Genomic DNA, 20404 nt, shown 5'->3' with positions numbered 1-20404 from the left:
GCAAGGTTTCTCCTCTGGCAATCATGTGGCTGTAAGGAATTTTTGCTCCGTCTTCCGTGTTCATGCATATTTCCTTGTCGTCTTTAGCGGTAGCCCTGATTCTGATCGTTAATTGAAGAGGTGTGCTTGTAATATTCCGTCAAAAGTGAGAATTTTTGGGAAAAAAATTATCACGATATAAAAGAAATCGGCTAAATTCAAGTAAATAAACCATTTACGTTTTTCCAGACATCAAAGGAGGCAATCTGCTAGTGCTTCTGGGATCGTTTGCGCGTTAGTCAAAATGGCGCCTGACCATGAATGTACACGCTGTTATGGCCAGACACTGATAATCTCGGCTATTACAGCCCTTAAGTATCTCTGACACTTCACTTTTTGAAGCTGCGTTGCGTCGAAAGCAGCAAGTGGGATAGTGTCTACGAAGTCTTTCCAAAAGAACGTGAAACGTACACGAGGGGTTACTTGGCGCTTCGCTCGCTTGTTAGGAAAAATTCAGCTTGTGTTGATGCGGGAAGCAGACAGCTTACGATCACAAGTAAGCCTCCTAACATGTATTATAACCACACTTCAAGTAACATACGTAGTAATGGTAAAGTGTTGATTTCTAATGATATCTTGACATCACAGCAAAAGGTGCCAAAGATCGATCAATGCGTTACTTCTTTTGTGGACGCGCTCTAGTGCCTCGATCTTTTGCATTTAGAAGAAAGCCCCGAGCGAGTAAAACGATTAAGTAGACGTTACCTAAGATGAGAGATTTAATTTTAATCGCTAGGACTTCCAGAGTGCAAGTTAAATTTGTCTGAAGCAATAGTAACCCAATCAAGAAATTCAAGGGTGCGACATCTATTAATGGCGACCACCGATTAATCTTATATACAGCATGGCTTTAAAAACTTTTAATGTTTCCATCTTTTTACTCGTGTTCAATTGACCTGAATTTACAGTGAATGGTTTGAACCAGGGAATAGCAGTCAGTGGTTTAGGACATTTGAAATAAGAGTCAACTGGCTCTTCCTTTCACTCAAATCTTTAAGGGGTTGGTTGCCATCACCCATAACAGTCTATTCCAGAGCCCCCGTTATTCAGATGATAACACTTCATACTTTTATTATGCAACTGTCCAAAATTGTTATTTTGGATTTACTGTCTAGAACCTCCTCTTGCTCTTTGAGCACATTTGAGTCTCCACAAAATGACCATGCTAAGGATTCCATGGATTAAAAATTCATAAGAATAGGAAGTTTGGGATTAGGAGGAAAAAAACAAAAAAGACATCTTTTGATCAAACTGTGATATTCTTACTTTATTAAAACACAGGAATCTATAGTAAATAATTGATTTTAAGGGAAAACATACCACAACATTTTAACTCAGCAAGAATGAAATTTTAACTTAAAGAGAACTGGAAAAAATTATGTACTTAAGAACTTGGGTGCTAATTTCCTTCAAAGAATTGGAAACAGTATTGAAAGATTTACAAGTAATGACTCAAAAAGTTTCAAATTGATGAAAAACACAGAAGTGAATTTGAGACAACTCAAACATTCCACCTTATTCCTAAATAGGAACCTTAACTCAGCCTCAAATCAATGCCTGCCTTCCTGCCCACCAAAACTCCAGCCAAACACTTACGCACCATCTCCAAACACCATAACAACCACCCTATTCCTCTTTACCCAAGTTAAAACCCTCACCCTAGCCTGTAACCCTCCCTGTCTCTAACCCAAACCCATTTAATCCCAACCCATCCCAACATTTTACCTCCCCAACCTCCCATGATCCTTTTCAGTCATAGCCGCATTTGTAAACCCCCGCCCACAATAGTAGCCCTCCCTCCGTCCCAATCTGTTTCTTAGTCCTTGCCATCACCACCACTCCACCGCCCATACCTTCCACCCAAAACATTTGAGTTATCTCAAACCTACTTTGCTTTGACATCAGTCTGTTATATGGGAACAACATTCTAAATCTCCTCCTGAATGTCCGACAGTCTCTAAATTAGTGTAATATGATGATATATTCAAAAATACAGTTCTTTACTTAATATATGCTTTTTTCGATCTAACTACATGTAGAGTTGCTACAGAAGTCGTTTATTAAACCTTTTCAGCAATTTTTAGCGTTCAAATAATCTATATAACATGTTGATTGAGAAATCTGAACTTTAACCTCAGCTAACTACCTCAAGGAAATTGTAATGTGCTAAGACTTGAATCATTTTCCAAAAAAAAAAAACCCTAGTTAATTTTGGATTTTATCCCCTTACCTGAAACACTCAGATTTCTCCTTAAGTAATTAGTGGATTAAAAGGTTAGTTGTTAGATTATAAGCTTTAAAGAAAATTATGGAGAGCTCAGAATGTTCCAAGTGCAAACTGCCCAAATTTTGGAAAACTTTTGCCCAAATTTTTGGAAATCTTGGAAATTTTGGAAAACACCCCTGATTTTAACTCAAGTCTAAGCATGTTTTCTTGAACACAATTATTATCTCATACCAAGTTAAAGTTTTTGATATTATTTTGTTGATTGTCATTCAGCTAGGTGAAATATGTGTTACATTGTGCAACATAATTATTGAGAGCATCTAATTAGTTCTTGCAGTATCAATTTTGGATAAAAAATTTTGGCGAGGAAGCTTTTGGTTTTTATTCAAATTCTCCTGGTCAGTGCCTTTGGAAACTTCAAGAAAAAAGTATGGAAAATATGCACACTAATTTTAAGGTGTAAGAGGTGATTGTACCATGGCCAGACATGTAAACCCAAAAAACCCCGCATGGGGAAAAATGGGGACCATGTTCCCCAAACCTGTGCTGTGGTGATTAAACCTTCGGGGTTTGAAGGTTGCTTAACAATGTTTTACCCTAAAATGTTTTACTACTGCAATTACACAGCCTTTGTTTGTTAGCGTCCTTTATAAAAATGCCTTATCTTCTTGTTAGCCACCAGTAGTTACATTTGTAGATGTTAAAAATAACATAGCAGCAGTGTAAGGAATACATGATTTGTTTTGTTTGAAGATGTAGATTTTTGTTAAAGGATGTTACAAGAGTTAGATTTGAAAGTTAGTCCAGAGCAATGAACCTGTATGATTGCTGGATACTTTCTCTGAAATTATTAATTTTTGTCTCATGAATAGTGATTGTCTCTTCCTTATTCTTGAAGTGTAACTTACATCCTAAAAACTCAAAGAGAAAGGACCAACCTTTAAGTTTTTGTTTCCAGCATGGGGCTTTCTAGCTGCTAAGGACTGTTTGCTCATCACTGGTCTGATAGGCTGTCAAATGGGTATAACCAGAACAAGAATTATATGCCATTTTGGGATTCATGCAGTCTCTATATATTTCAAGAGTGTTATAAGTTTTTTTTTAAGTTCCTTTGCCTAACAACTTCTATCTGACAAGTTTGGGTGCTCTCATTACCTGTTTGCTGGATATTGTAGTGATATTATTTGGGAGAGTTATATGTTCATAATTTCCTTGAGGTAATTAAAGGGTTCAATGCTGACCTGGATAGGATCTATGAATTCCTTCTGGTTTATTTTGGTGCTCTCAAATGATCAGATTTCCTGGAAACTAATTAAAGCCTTCAGGCTGTTCCACATACTGTATTTGTGACAGTTAAGCTTACTTACCTTTTGAAAAGGCTGAGAATGAGTGTCTGAGCTGGAAAAATAATAAGAATTTTTTTGTTTGTCTGTAGTCTGAATTCCTTTTCCCGTTATTAATCTAGTTGTTAGCCCTGGAAATAAGACTTCAAGCTCCCAATATAAAAATGTTACCATGACTAACCTTGTTTTGATGAGAAATAGACAGAAATAAGAGGCATAACTAGCACTCACCTTTTTTACTGTTAAAAAAATTTTTGAGAACATACTGGTTAGTAATATGATGAGTTATAGAATATATAAGAGGTATTATTGATACTCACCTTTTTTGCTGTTAAAAAAATGTTTGAGAACATACTGATGAGGAACATGATGGGTTATAGACTGATATAAGAAGTATTATTGATACTCACCTTTTTTGCTGTTTAAAAAAAAATGTTTGAGAACATACTGACTAGGAACATGATGGGTTATAGACTGATATAAGAAGTATTATTGATACTCACCTTATTTGCTGTTTAAAAAAATGTTTGAGAACATTCTGATTAGGAACATGATGGGTTATAGACTGGTATAAGAAGTATTATTGATACTCACCTTTTTTGCTGTTTAAAAAAATGTTTGACAACATACCGATTAGGAACATGATGGGTTACACACTGATATAAGAAGTATTATTACACGACTCGGGCAGTCAGAGGGCCAATAACTAAAATCAACCACTCAAAATGCTCTATTGCCGGTCAATATTCTCTAAGTATTGGACCGGGCACTGTCCCGAATGGTCACGAATGATACCGCACTTGTGGCCCTTTGAACTTCAGTCTTATAATAAATCTCCTATTAACCAAGCCTGCTCAGGACTGTACTGGAAGAATATCGGCCCTTGAGCTTTTTTGTACAGACCTCACTGCACTCGGTCCGTACTGTCAAGATCTCAGGCTGATATTCTCCCAGTACGGCCCTCGCACTTGGTTAATAAGATATATTTATTGATACTCACCTTATTTGCTGTTTAAAAAAATGTTTGAGAACATACTGATTAGGAACATGATGGGTTATAGACTGATATAAGAAGTATTATTGATACTCACCTTTTTTGCTGTTTAAAAAAATGTTTGAGAACATACTGATTAGGAACATGATGGGTTATTAAGACTGATATAAGAAGTACTCTTGATACTCACCTTTTTTGCTGTTTAAAAGAATGTTTGACAACATACTGATTAGGAACATGATGGGTTATAGACTGATATAAGAAGTATTATTACACGACTCGGGTAGTCAGAGGGCCAATAACTAAAATCAACCAATCAAAATGCTCTATTGCCGGTCAATATTCTCTAAGTATTGGACCGGGCACTGTCCCGAATGGTCCCGAATGATACCGCACATGTGTCCCTTTGAACTTCAGTCTTATAATAAATCTCCTATTAACCAAGCTTGCTCAGGACTGTACTGGAAGAATATCGGCCCTCGAACTTTTTTGTACGGACCTCGCTGCACTCGGTCCGTACTGTCAAGATCTCAGGCTGATATTCTCCCAGTACGGCCCTCGCACTTGGTTAATAAGATATATTTATTGATACTCGCCTTATTTGCTGTTTAAAAAAATGTTTGAGAACATACTGATTAGGAACATGATGGGTTATAGACTGATATAAGAAGTATTATTGATACTCACCTTTTTTGCTGTTTAAAAAAATGTTTGAGAACATACTGATTAGGAACATGATGGGTTATTAAGACTGATATAAGAAGTACTCTTGATACTCACCTTTTTTGCTGTTTAAAAAATGTTTGACAACATACTGATTAGGAACATGATGGGTTATAGACTGATATAAGAAGTATTATTGATACTCACCTTTTTCACTGTTTGAAAAAATGTTTGAGAACATACTGATTAGGAACATGATGGGTTATAGACTGCAGTAAATGGTTTGAACCCGGGGGTAACATGTGAAGGTGTAGTCTGATCGTCCGGGTGAGTGTAGTCCTGAGAAGGACTGTTGTCGGTGGCAGTGAATGACGTTTCGACAACCTGTGCGGAAGTCATCATCAGAGTCAAGTGAGTGATTGTTGTCAGTAGAATGTTCTTATTCCAGTTCGTGTGAAATGATCGGTTGGTTTTGCCGTGATGTTATTGGCTGTAAGACTCAAGTGACTAAGTCGTTCGTGATTGGTCTGTTTCGGTCTGTCGGTAAAGCTAGGTTGTTCTTTTTCGGTCGTTTGTGATGTTTATCTCGTGAATGAGTCGTTTGTATGGGGCGGGTAGTTGTTGACATCTGTTTAGGGGAGTCTGTTCTAAGTTAGTAAACCAGCTTTCCAGAGTCAGTCGTTGAAAGTAGTCAGTGCTGTAGGTTAGGCATTGCGCAGAGTCCCAGTCAATGTTGTGGTTGGTAAGTCGATGGTGTTCAGCAATGTGATTGCTGACATCACCTTTCCTCGTCGCCCGTCTGTGTTCAGTCAGTCTTGTTGTGAGGTTTCTGCCAGTCTCACCGATGTAGGAGGCTTGGCAGTCGGAACAATTGATCTTATAAATCGTTCCCTGTCTGTTCCTCGGTTCGTCTTTGTCTTTAACGTTGGTTAGTAACTGACGTAGTGTGGTGATGGGTCTGTGGGCGACGCGGATATTGAAGGGTAGTAAGATGCGCGAGATGTTTTCAGACATACCTTTTATGTACGGTATGGTTGCTGTAGTCGTAGGGGTTGCGGTGTCGTTTGTTTCGGTAGTGGTAGTGGGTCGGTGAGTGTTTCGTCGGATGAAGTCGTTGTTGTAGTTGTTCTTCGTAAAAACACGGTGAAGGTACCGCAACCCCAAAATGGGTTGCCGCAATAATTTTTACAATATAGTTTGGTTGAAAATGCTTCACTAGATTGCAGTCTATGGAATTGCTGCTATCGGGTGAAACATTATAAAATTGGTATTTGAGGCGCTACTAAGCAGGGAGCTCCAGCGCGGAAGAATGGATGTTGATGTCCATGGTTGAAGAGCCATTGTAGTCCTGGAGGATATGTGCACAGTTCATCCAGTCGTGATGTAGAATCAAGGCCGAAATTGTATAAAGAAGAATGTTAAGCCGAAACCTAACCTAAGCCGAAAGTACCTGAAAAGGAACCCTATTAAAATTAAGGGAAGAAAAAAGGGAGGCCCAGCCAACCCCAGGGGACCCAACTAACTTAGCTAACTACAGTAAATTAAGCCGAGTGAGAAGTCCCCAGACTTCTGTCTGAAATTTAAAATGAGGTTCAACCAGTGCTTTATATTATAGTCCCTCTCGTCCAACCCACAAGGAATTCTCTGACCTGTTGTGTTTGTCTTCCATCAGTGTCTTCTTACTGACTCATTCCCAGATGATCATCAGAGTAAATGCATGTAACAAGATGTAGCAGACATTGGAAAGAAGTGAAGAGAAACTCGATTTGTGGTCTCATCTTCCCAAACAGTCCAATTCCCCACATCTTTGTATTTTCTCCTTCAGAATCAATCTGGAAGGAGTCAGCCTTGACTTGTTATGTGTTAGCTGGGAAGCAGTGGAGTGGACTGGAGTGGACTGTTGTGGACTGTTGGAACTTGCAGTGGACCAATTTGTGAGGATCTAGTCAGGAACTGGAGGTTATGGCTAGCAGTCAATGGGAGCTGAAAACTGATTAATGAGTACATAGAGTTAGCGATGTAAACTGTAGTACTGTTGTATTTTGATTGCAAGAAATTGTTTGAACATCGCCAATGGGAGGGAGAGCTTTAGAGATAGTTTCATGATAAGCGTAGTCTCTAAGGTTCTTTACACATTAAAAAGAGCATGTCAATTTGACACACAGGATAAGCAAGGACTGGTCTTTTTATGAGTGAAAGTCACTCTGAAAACTACAAGAATGTTGTGAATATGAAAACTTAAAATTGTAAAGAATTTCTTAGGATTACTTTGATGTCCACTAGATCGCACGATACCAGAAATGTTTCTTCCACAAAATCTGCCAAGGAGATTGGCCGACACGTTGTATCCATCACGAAACTCAAGGTACATATCAGCACTGCAGGGCTTTCTATCGGAAATCTTCAAGGTGAAATTCAGCTCCACATAATGCCCTTTTGGAGCTTGCAAAAGTTGTCTCAAGGGAAACTGTGGCACAACTCTGTGAAGGCATACTTCTGCCATTAGCCCAGCTGCTTATGAAATCAAGAGAAAAAGATAGGACAGTCAGTAAGATTCCTAACTGAGATCGTGAAATATGTCAATGTTGCCAAGGCTATGAAAAGATAGCATCTCGAGTAGAAGCTCTTTTCAAAGTCGTTTCAGGGAACGCTCAATATGACGTTTTGATGAACCCTAATTTCCCCCCTACACTGTCACCCTGAATCAAACATGGAGGTCACGAGAATAAAGGAAATGATCACCAGCCATTCGGAGACCATTACATTAAACGATTGCGAAATTGGCCAACGTAACTCAGACGGATTACTCACTGAAATCTAACTGGTTAATATTCAGATAAATCTAGATGTCTTTAACCATCTGATTTTGAAATTAAGCACCCAAAACATGTTGCAGATTCTTTCTTAGTGCAAAAAAAAAAAAATAAAAAAGTAAAAAAATTAAAAGCGAGAAGACATCGTAGCCGGCATCCGAGGTTCTTGTCTATTTTTGTTACGATAATTCAATTCGTAAGATAAACACTTTTTTTCTTTTATTGTTTCAGGTTGCTATCAAAATTTGATGAATGAAATTTTTAATTAAGCGCCTTTTGGACAGACTGTTCTCGTATAAAATGTAAATGACATGACTACGCGAGCGCGCGTTTGATGCCAAACAACAAAAGTGAAAAGTTAAAGATTCTGAGCGCAGTGAATGGGCCCTTTTTCTTTTTTGTACAATTTTGGAAATGATCGTTTTTCAGTATAATGTAGGCAAAAATTGAAACAGTTAAACCGCTAATGCATTTTTTTGTTGTTGACTTCAGGCGCCGCATAAATTACGAGACAAACATGGTCGTGATCTGCTGCTAATAAAACCAATCAGACTCGAGAGAAAAGCAGAAATCAACTTGAGTGCTGTGTTTTCTCGTAGTTTCCCAAGGAGCAGTAACTCTATTTTCTTAATGCTCTCCAGCCGGGGTTATCCACAGTGTGTCTCCCGTGCGCATATCACTTACTTTCTCGCGAGTTATTTAATGCACGCCTGGATATTTAAGGAATTGACATGCGGGCTATTTTCATGAGAATAAAAACCGAGTGTCTAAACGTAACTAATTCCAATCCTATTAAATAGGTTTAAATAACACTTTTAGTCTCTTAACTTGATACTCCATTAGATAAAGAGAACAGTGCTTACAGAAAGCAATAATGAAAGCCCAGAAGGTCCTTTTGGACAACATCTTCCTGTTTTCTGCGGATGGCCTGAGGGGAAGTTTGAAGATCGAGTAGAGTTTCAGAACATAGTCAAATAAATATATCTTATCAAAAGTTTTGTTGTGTGGTATTGCTGAGTGTCTTTACGAATTGTGCCGTATTTTGACGAGCCCGTAGGGCAAGAGATTTATTATCCAACACGCCAAATTTTTTTTTCATTGCGGGCGAGTTTCGCGGATATTTCTGGAGTACAAATATCGCGTGATCTTTGTACTCGTCTCGCGCATTGTTTGTACTCTATGAAGCACATTTGGATAATAAATATATCTTATTAGACGTTTTGTTGTGTAGTATCGCTGAGTATTTTTACGAGTTGTACCGTATCTTGACGAGCGCGTAGGGCGAGTCAAAATAATGATAACGAGTAAAAATACTCAGCGATACTACACAACAAAACGTCTAATAGGTTATTTGTTATCCAACAAGCCGAGATTTTATTTCAGCGCGGGCGAGTTTCGCGGATATTTATTTACGGGGAGTGCGTGACAGAAGTATGCGAAGCGGAACGGAATTGGCGCGTTGTTGTGTTGCTGTTTCTATTTTCTTCATTAAATGAAGAAATTTTCTGGTCGTCAAGCTGTTTTTCTTCGTTCGATTCATCTAATGAACTTGGATCTATATTTACCAGCCATTCTGACTCTTCGTCGTCGGAAATATGATTCAAATTGTCCGCCATTTGTTTCTTTTTCGTAACTACAATCCAATTCTTCGCTTGCGCGATGCGAGGAAACCTGTTTGACCGGTACTCTACAATAGACGAGTACAAATACCGCGTGATATTTGTACTCGTCTTTGGCGTTATTTGTACTCTTCTAGGTGTAGTTAGAAAATAAATACATCTTATTAGACGTTTTGTTGTGTGGTATCGCTGAGTATCTTAACGAGTTGTGCCGTATTTTCACGAGCCTGTAGGGCGAGTTTGGATACAAACAACGAGTAAAAATACTCCGCGATACTACACAACAAATGTTTGATAAGAGATTTACTATCCAACAAATTGTCAAATTTGTTGGATAGTAAATTGTTGGATAGTAGATTTGTTGGATATTTGTTGTCATTTCAGTGCGAGCGAATCTCGTGTGTATTTCTGGAGTACAAATATCGCGTGATATTTTTACTTGTCTCGCGTGTTATTTGTACTCACGAAGAACATTTGGATAATAAAGTAAAGTAGTGGATAATGCATTTATTATCCAGGTGAAGCGCACTGTATGTTTGTGGAATCTCGTAATACACGACAGGTCTCAGATGCCGCGTCTGTCTTCCTCACAAAGAAGTTAAAAATGATAAAATGTAGCCATATCATAATCGTCATGTATTATATAAATTTTTGAAGACACTGCTGTGCAGAACTGAAGCTTTAACGAGGACTTCTCTGAACCATATTTTAGTACATTTGACGACTGAATAAAAACGATTTATGTTGTCACAATATTATGAAATTGTCCCTAAACTGCAAAAGAAGGTTGGTAAAGAAATTCTTGAAAAGAGTAATTTCTCCCCTACCTTGCGATTACATTTTCTCCAGTGATGTAATCTTCAAAGTTGTTTTAATCTTCTACGGTATTTCTACTTTATTCGAGCGCCAGAAAGAACGTGTCGCGGTAAACAATTCACTGTATAAAAAATGTGGACATAATGTTGTTATTATCCCTGCGAACAAATTCTAAATAACCACTAAAAACGTAGTATGGGAAACAGCCTTAATCAGTTTTAAAATTTCTGAACTTCGATTCCTTTTCTGAGGATTGGGCGAAGTTTTTGATGACAGGCCTGAGTAACTACGAATTTCTCTATCAGCCCTTACAACGAGAAAAATGGAGAGGTAGTAATAAATAATTGCCATGTTTAAATTCCATGGACGCAAAAAATGTTTTTTTTTTCCCTGTGGAATTGAAATCATTATCCTTCACTCGGTTCTTTGGATGTCATAATTCACTGTCATTTAATCTTATCTTTCTTCGTACATTTTAAATATCAAAAAGGAATAAATACCTGAAAAATATTTTCGCTGCTCCCTCACTTCGATTCAGATCGAGTGCCTTTCAAACAGCAATGAAGTCATACGCATAAAGCAGGCTGCATACGGCTTTTCAAGATCATTATCATAAAAATACATTCTAATTAGTGAGTTTTCCATTCATTTCAAGTCGCAATGGACGACATCCTCAAACATATGTGCTATAACGTCAGGAACTGTGCCTTCAGCTAGTTTTACATTTCTATAGATATAAAAGGTTTTGTCAATTTTAATAATTTGGATATTTCAACAGAGTTGAAATGGTAAATTGTCCACCGTAACGATTACAAAAGCTGACGTTTCGAGCGTTAGTCCGTCGTCGGAGCGAATGTAAAATGACTCACGCCATGTAAAATTTGTCAATTTTAAATGGCATGAGTCACCAGCTTATTACTGTGTGGATACAATGGAATATTTGAAGTTCATATATTTTGAACTGCGGTATTAGATACGTATGATGCACGATCCTCGCAGTAGATAGCGCTATTTAAGCAATAGCGAAAATCAGACCCGAAAAAAATCAGGCCTGTACGGGATTCGAACCACTGACCTCTGCGATACTAGTGCAGCGCTCTTACCAATTGAGCTAACAAGCCAAGTGGGAGCAGGTCGTTAAGTTGATTCGTAATAAACCCGTGAAAGTGATAAATCAGATACAATGAAATATTTATTAAATATTTATTAAGTATTACTGTTTGACAAGGAAAAAACAAACAATAACATTTTATCCAAAGGAGGCTTCTTAACGGGTTTTACAGTAATTTAGAAAACATATATCAATAGACACAATAGAGTAAAACCAGCAAACTTGGAAATTGAATTGATCATTTTGAGGTATGCTGTCGCCATGGAGATAGATTTTATGTCTTTTATTCTAAATTACACTCGAGAAGTTAGCCGAGTTTATGAACTAGACCCAGTTTTCTTGCCTTAATCCAAACATATTCAACAAAGATTTTGAAGTCACATGTATGATTTGCGACCAATTTACACTCCACCTCGTTGGCTTACCACTATTAGGCAAGATGCGGCACAGTGATCATGAAAGAGAAAATGAAAAAACAGTTTGCATCTTATTGCTAAGAACTACAATAACATAAAATGATTTCCACTTGAAAGTCTTTGAAATCACACTCGGAGAACAGATGTTATGCCTCGATCAATTCAAAGCTTCAACATCGCCTCTTGTGGGCCAAAGTATGTACTGATGCCCGACCCAACTGCCGGATATCATAGTCATTTTTATTTTTCTTTGCGGAAGGAGGGGGGGGGGGTGGTGAGGGATAGAAGGTAAGATTAGCGACACCCACCCAATCCTCCCTCGTTTTTATACTCCTCTGCTACTGTCGCACAGTTTAATAACACGTTTTCCTTTACTAATTGAACACCTTAAACCGGCCATCTTTTTTATAAGATGCTTTCTAACATAAATGAACACAGTACGCATCTTCTGATTGGTCAGTTCAGTTTCCAAGCGGATGCTTTATTATAGGGCCCGCATTTGATCGGCGACAACTAGTTATGTCATAACAGCAATGAAAAGCGTTTTTCCTGGCTCCAAAACACAATAAAATAACTGGAGACGATGAGAAGAGAGGAAGGCGAGTGATTTTAATAATAATAGGAATAATAATAATATTAATAGTAATAATTTAATATTTATATTGCGCAAATTAACATGTGGATATGATTAAATGCGCATTACAACACTTTACGGGGGACTTTGGCCGGACTGCATCAGCAGTTTACAAACAAACAAACAAACAATCAATCGAAGGAAACTTATTTGAAGATGCCCCCTCCCCCCAATTCCCAGTAAACAGGCCAGACCACATCACAGTAATCTCGTGAGGGGGTTCTTTAACATCCCCTGCCGAACCAAATTAACTAATTACTAGATCCAGGAGACGGGAACTACTGTTTATTCGTCCTTATCTGAGATTTCTTGATATTATATAGAAAGGTAGCGCATTCTTCTCAGTTATTTCAAGACCTTGAGTGTTGGTCCGGCCGGGGCTCGAACCATCGACCTCGACCTCTCGCACACCAGTCTAGCGCTCTAACCAATTGAGCTAACCGGGAGGCGGTTAATGAGCTAACCGGGAGGCGGTTAGCTCATTAAAAACTTTCTCTCATTAAAACTTCTTTAAAGTCTTTTTTATTTAGGCCCTTACAGCTTCTTTTGAAAGACTCTCTTTTTCAAACTTTTCTTTTCCGTTAAAACCAGTTTATCACATATTTGAGAACTGAGATATCTCAGCGCTACATCGCTTATCACTTATTTATGTAGTTAGAAAACACTTCTCGAAACCGCCTTTGAAATCAGGGCTCTACAGGACAACATCGAATTGAACTTAGCAAATACTTACACTATCTTCAAAGCTTTTCCTGGTACTGAAAAGAGTTATCACATAAAATAAGTAGTGTGCTAAACTAGTAGAATACATTTGAGTGAAGCAGTACTTTCGGCCTCCTCCGCAGCCATGAACAACTCTAAATCACCAAGAGGTTCTTCATCTAACCACTCAGAAACTTCCTCTATTGATAAAAATTTTTCGCAATAATTCTCAGTTAATACTCCGCCACACATATATTTTTCACTCATCCGGGCTTGTGTTTCAACCTGACAAATCCGGCATAATTTGGTGAGAGGTCCATTCCAGCCGTTTTATTTAATTTGGTTTTGTTGCTTCCCTCGTCTGATAACTTCCACATTTCGTTTGTATAATTCTCATTATCTTGACAAGATTGTCACGAATGCTTGTTGTGATCCCTAAGGCTTCTTGTATGTGAAACTGCACCCTTGCTATCCCAACTGTGGTGTGGAACCTGAAGCTCAAGCAGTAATGCATCGTCCAAGTCATTACCGAAGTCACAATCACCAACTTTAGGTTGCGTAACACAACCACTATTGTCAAATTGCGTTACATCTTATTTATTTCTTGGGAAACCATCTTCGTTCAAGTTGTTCTCGTTTGTATTACGCATCTCTTCCATTTCATCATTCCTAGAATCACTTAGCCTCTGCTCGCATTCAGATAACAACTTACAAAGCTCTGGATCATCAAAATCATTAGTTCAAAACTCGTCAAACTGAAAAATGAAAATACACGGTTTTGAAAGATTTTAAATGAAGTAACAAAAGAGCTCATGATGAGATTAATAAACTACACTTCATGAATCGTATTCAAATCTTTTACACAGGAGAGTGATTATTCAATTACCTCACAACTTGACAACGGATTGATTTCCTGTGACTTTTCTGAAAGTAACCAAACGATACAGGGTTTGCAAATTCCTTTTTTTGAACATACGACAGTAGGCTATGACTAGTTTCTATGATAAAGAGACTTTCACCCCTTCAATGCTTCCTCAAATAACGCAACCGATAAAGCTTTCCCAATGTTTGAGTAATTAATGGATGAATCTGAAATTTAGTTAAGCACTTCCCGCCGCTAGGAATATACTCCAGACTTCTCCCCGTTTATTTTTTAAGGCTCCATCATTATTTTCATACTTTTGCAAAGTCTTGAATATGTTTCGCAAGAATCCACACCTTTCTTTTAATTTTAAGAGTAAGCTTCTCTTGACTATCTTGTTGAAGGATTGTAAAAAGCTTAAATAATGCTGGTAAAGATCTGAATATAGATAGATAGATAGATAGATTAGATAGATTAGATAAATTAGATAAATAGAGATTAGATAGGTAGGTAGAAAGAAACTGGTTACTTCTCCAGTTCCTGGAAAAAACCCTGCCATACTTTGCATTTCAATTGGAATCTGTGCGAGAACTGTCCCTGAATCGCTCTTCCGCACTCTCGATTTTAAGTCTGCTCCCCGACAAATCCTAAAAAATTATGTGTTTTCGGCAGCCAGAACATACCAGGGGAACGATAGTCAATCCCTCTACAGTCGTGGTCGTGGCATTTCTGGTAGTAAACACCAAGTCTCAAGTCTGCCACAATCCTAATATAAAAAAAAAAAAACTGCGTGTTGGTGTATTTTCCATAATCATTGATTGACCTTTCTTATAATTCATGGATGATATTTTGATTATTAACCTCATTTTCTTTCAAGGAAGTTTGGATAGCCTCCACCATTCACCACTTGCAACGAAATGTGGGTATAAGTTGACTACTGTAAATCATGTCAACAACATAAGTGCCATGCAGTAGAATCGTCGTGATCCAAACCGGAAGTAAACACATTGTAAGGCAAAGAAAATACATGCACTTTATATGATAAGCTGAATAACTCGTGCAGTCTGATTGGTTCTTACTTATGATCTATTAGAGGAGAGACGCATAGATGACGTCACCATTTACATTATTTGCTTTATAACCGTATAAAATAAATAGATTTCAAGTTGCAGTTGTAGATCACAGAAGACGTTCAAATGTGGAAAGACTTTGTTCTTATCACATTTTGACGTTACCTGTGACCTACTACAGAACAGATGTACGGAAACATGGAATCTGCTTGTTCATCATTGCTAAAAGAGTGTGTTTTTGGCTTACACCACGTTGTTACTCTTGTAACAGATTTCCTGTTACAATCAACATCATAAATATTTTCCAGGTGGTGACAAACGTACTGAAAAAGAGAAAAAATATTCATATTTATTCCATGATATGTGGTCAAGTCAACATTCAAGAGTTGTCATAGGAAGAAAAACTAGGTTGTAAAGGACAAATAACTATAATTGAAGAATGTGCCAAAACACTGGATACTTTTGGAAATGGAAAGACTCCTGGTAATGACGGTAACCTGCCAGATTTTACAAAACTTTTTGGAGCTCTGTGGGTGAGCTCATGACAGATATGCTTTCACCGTATTTACCCCTGTATATTGCGCGCCCATGTATAATGCGCACCCTTGTTTTTAACCTAATTTATCAGAAAAAAAAAGTTTTTCACGACAAAAAAGACAAGTTAAATATTCGTACAATTATTTATTAAGACAACAACAATGAGAAACTTACTATATCGTGAATATCAATATCTTTAATTTTCTACTTAGTTATGTATGACATTATTGAAATCAAACTTAAGAACTTCAAGCGAGGCCTAGCTAATTTGACGATTCCATGGCCCGGTAAATATTATGAGTGAGCAACAATATGATTTTGTGTCATACCATCGTATCTTTAGAATTTTCAAATTTTCTGGCCGTAAAATCAAGTAAACAATATAACCACGATGAATTCCACTGCGTGCCCTTAGTACATATCAGAAATTTGCGTGTTTTCGCCTATAACAGCAAATCAAGATCTGCTTTAAATAAAGCTTTTGTCCTGAAATATTTCTCGCTCGCTTTCTTCTTGCTTCTCATCGAAAAATTCCATGTAACATGAGATCTCTTCAGAAGCGGCCAAATTTGCATATTCACTCTGAAATCTGATACATCCATACATACATGCATACATACATAAGCTTTATTTATCCTCGGATTTCAGTGTAGCTTACAAGCTAGTATCTCCGATCCTAAGTACTAATTTTAAAAGTTACAGCAAGAACAAGGCTAAAAAGATAAAAAATAATTCATAATATAATAATATAATAATATAATAATATAATAACCATTAATATAATAATATAATGTAATATTAATGTAATATTAACAGAAACCGTGAACTAATAGTTTGCGCTTAAATTCATTATAATCTACAGTCTTTCTAAAGTGGTCAGGGAGGGAGTTCCAGTACTTAACAGATGAATAGCTAAAAGAATTTAGACCCTATGTGGTTGTAAACGGCTTAGGAAGTGATAAAATATTGGTGCCCGTTAGCATTTACTATGCCCTTAGGGAGTAAGCAGTGGATCTTAGCTTGATCAGTTGTTTCAGATAGCACGGATATTTATCAAGATCAAGATGGAGACAGTTGAATATACAAATCATCATATTTTGTATCCTCCTGTTGGCTAAACCACACACACCTGCCTTGTCTAAAAGATCATCATAGTTCGAGTCCCAGTCCTTTAAAAAAAAGCTTAAAATAGTCTATTTAAGGTGTCCAGTTTAATAGAGTCCTCTGAATTACAATTTCGGTAGAAATTATATTATGCTTCGCCTTTATATCAAAGCTTTAAATTATGCTTCGCCTTTACATCAAAGCTTGAAATGTGTTACTTTTTTGTTGTGTTTTTAACATATGCAAATTTGGATGTGCGTGACGAACAATGGAATTCGTGTATAATACACAACGCGATTTTGATGGTTATTTTTGTAGAAAAAAGTGCGCATTATACACGGCTTTTACAGGTAATTCTTCTTTTGACTCACGAGAAATATTAAACTCACAAGAGCTGGCAATTATCACATTAGCTGATAAAACAGGTAAAGATCAAATGTATTTGGAAACTTGAGGCTGACTTCATTAGTCAATGAATAAAGGCTGATAGTTTCGAACGAAACTGTTTGGGGCTGCGTCGGTGGGAGTAACGAAATAATTTGGATATATGAACAAAGTTGAAATGGTAAATTGGCCACCGTAATGATTACAAAAGCTGACGTTTCGAGTGTTAGCCCTTCGTCGGAGCGAATAGAGGAATTGTCGGTTGTGTGTGCTTTTAAAGGCAGAGAATGGAGCTACGTTATTGGTGGGTGCATGGCAACGAGAAAAACATGAATAAATTAGTGGAATGAAAAGCGTTCATTGATCCCTGTGGGATTTAGACTGCCGGTTTGAAAGATGAGCTTTTGTTGAAGATTTTTACGGCTTTCCGTGCCACCTAAGTGCAAGGAAAGACCGCAGATTGCCATATGTTGCTTAGAATGATTAGGTAAATTAAAATGTCTAGCGACTGGTTTCGATGTGTCCTTGTCATTCCTTTCCACGTCTCGAAGGTGTTCTCGGAATCGGTCACCTAGTCTTCTGCCTGTTTCGCCGATGTATATCTTTTTGCAATAAGTGCAAGTTATGCAATAGATTACATTAACGGAGGTGCACGTGAAGTGATCGGTGATCTTAATGGATCGTTTAGGTCCCGATATTTTATCAGTGTTGTGAATGAAAGGACACGTTTTGCATCGTGCACGAGCGCATTTAAAAGTACCTGGTTGCTCATTAGTATGAAAAGAACTTCTGACCAAAAAATTGCCTAAGTTTTTGTCGCGTTTGGATGAAATGAGCGGAGGCTGCGAAAAGATAGTGCTTGTCTCTGGATCGTTTTGAAGTAATTTAAAGTTTTTAAGAATGATGGATTTAACTGAGTGGTTGCGAGGGTGAAACGTGAGAGTGAATGGAATGCGGTCGGAATCTTCCTTATGCGACGTTTGTAGTGCTGAATGTCGATCAATAAGTTGAGCGCGGTGGTAACCCGCTTGAACGACGGAAACAGGGTAACCACGTTTATCGAAGAACTGGCACATTGACTCTGATTTGTGGTGAAAATCAGAGTCATTACTACATAAACGACGAAGTCTTAGAAACTGAGAAAAAGGAATGGAATTCTTAACGTGAGATGGATGAGAAGACGAATATAACAAGTAATTATGCGAGTAATTACGTAGCTCCATTCTCTGCCTCTAAAAGCACACACAACCCACAATTCCTCTATTCGCTCCGACGAAGGGCTAACGCTCGAAACGTCAGCTTTTGTAATCATGACGGTGGCCAATTTACCATTTCAACTTTGTTGATATATCTAAATTATTTCAATAGTCAATGCTAACTCTAACCTTGCTTCTATGGTCATTACCATGAGAATCAAATAATTTCTTCCTCGACTAATTCACTATAATCAGTCGAATTTTATCCAGGGTAGATTTATTGGAGAGGTGGCTCACTCAATTCTTGACATTATCGATCATGCTGAATTGTTTCAGATGTCTGGTATTCTACTGTTTACAGATTTTGAAAAGGCTGTTTGAATCTATTGACTGGGATTTTCATTATCAATCACTAGAGGACTTCAATTTTTGTCTAACCCTAATTATTACAGGCCTTCTGACAGGGTGCGCGGGTGCGGAACCGCACAATTCAGTGAAACCCGCACAATCCCGCACAATCCCGCACAATCTGTGACTTCGCAAAGTCCCGGGACTTCGCAAAGTCCCGCACGATACAGAAATTTTTACTTGAAATTTCAATCAAAACGGGTATTTCTGTCGAGTATCGAGATTTCTAGAATATTTTAGACAATTTTCAGACTATTCACCTTCAAAAATACTCTAGCTTCCAGGCTTTCATCAAACAACTCGTCGATTGCGTTATTCAAACAACAAGGCGTTCTTACCGTAGCATGCGCTTTCCTGGGCACTAGTCTACTTCTAACTCTATTTTTCATTGGCGGTTTGTGCCTATGCTTTTCAAATAACGAGTCAGAGGTGTTGTTGAAAAAGGCCGGCCGCTGGCGTTGTGGCTTTCTCATTCAAAGTGAAAGAAAGCAATGTTTATTCTTGGCATTTACAGGACGAATGGGTTGTCAGATATTAAGACTTTCGTAAATCGTAGTGGAATAAGAAAACACGGCTTCCATCGGCAGTAACTTTTACTGGCGAACTCAAATTATGAGGCGATCTCCTCGATTGTTTTCGTTTAGCTCTTTCGATCGCTTTGACGAACAAAGAATTGCTTCAAAATAGGTCCTAAAGCTCGGTCAATGAAATAAAAATAATTCAAAGTAAGATCTAGAAGTCATTTAGCCGTTACAGGAGGAATTTCAAATTGATATTACAAGAAAAGGTGTGATTTACGAGGAGAACCCGATGTTTACTTTAACAGGGAGTGGGATACGAAATATTTTGTTCGACGCAAGATTACGCAGTCCTGCTCAATTACCCGCACAATTAACATTTTCTCCCGGACAATTCGCCTCTAAAAAAGTGCACAATTTTAATTTTTTCGCGCACCTTGTCAGAGGGCCACCTAATAAGATGGATTAAACCTTCAATAATAACCTCTTGAGTTGCGTTTAAAATAATGGGATATTTTCCAAGCCTTGGTCTTCTCAGTATAAATTATTCAAATCATCTTGTTTACAAATACCAAAATATTTAATTTAGTCAGAGATGTGTTCCTTCCGTGCGATTTACAAAGAAGACTTGTATCATCTGTTTTATGACTGCTCAGTATGCATAAGCCTTTTGGAACAGGTTTTGCAATTGGTGGTGTAATTCTCATTGTGAAAATCTGAACCTATCTCTAAAAGAAGTTTTAATTGGCATTTTATTTAGAAATTAACTACTAAATTATCTGACAATGCTTGGTAAACTGTGTATATGGGAGTTCAGGAGAAACAAGTCGATTAATCCCAAAGTTGCATTTTTGTACCGAAAGTAGTAGCCAAGAAAGAGAGTGAAAGACTTATTGCCTTAAGATATAAGAAGCATCAAGAATTTAGGAAAAGATAGGAACCATTATG

The 20404-nt window shown here is 37.6% G+C and overlaps 1 protein-coding gene and 1 long non-coding RNA gene across 2 annotated transcripts; one reads left to right on the top strand and one right to left on the bottom strand.

Annotated features, from left to right (window-relative positions):
- The first annotated feature begins 107 nt into the window (after positions 1–107).
- LOC148730991 (uncharacterized) lies at positions 108–7436 on the top strand. Its single transcript, XR_016001768.1, has 2 exons — positions 108–535; positions 6939–7436. It is a non-coding gene; the product is annotated as an uncharacterized LOC148730991 (long non-coding RNA).
- Positions 7145–11063, bottom strand: LOC148730990 (inactive serine protease PAMR1-like). Its single transcript, XM_088761272.1, has 5 exons — positions 11015–11063; positions 10526–10635; positions 8943–9007; positions 7535–7780; positions 7145–7256 (listed from the first exon to the last, which is right to left on the bottom strand). Exons 3-5 carry the CDS (start codon positions 8983–8985, stop codon positions 7240–7242), a joined length of 306 nt encoding a protein of 101 aa, XP_088617398.1. The 5' UTR covers positions 8986–9007; positions 10526–10635; positions 11015–11063; the 3' UTR covers positions 7145–7239.
- Positions 11064–20404: the final 9341 nt, after the last annotated feature.

This window comes from Stylophora pistillata, chromosome 5 (assembly GCF_964205215.1).
Source record: "Stylophora pistillata chromosome 5, jaStyPist1.2, whole genome shotgun sequence".
Taxonomy (NCBI): domain Eukaryota; kingdom Metazoa; phylum Cnidaria; class Anthozoa; order Scleractinia; family Pocilloporidae; genus Stylophora; species Stylophora pistillata.
This window is presented reverse-complemented; position numbering and strand designations above follow the sequence as displayed.

Bases quoted from the DNA above. Each gene is read 5' to 3' on its own strand.
- LOC148730990 (XM_088761272.1), bottom strand. From the start codon at position 8,985: ATGTTGTCCAAAAGGACCTTCTGGGCTTTCATTATTGCTTTCT. The intron at 7,781-8,942 runs GTAAGCACTGTT...TGATTTCATAAG, and splicing joins GGCTTTCATTATTGCTTTCT to CAGCTGGGCTAATGGCAGAA.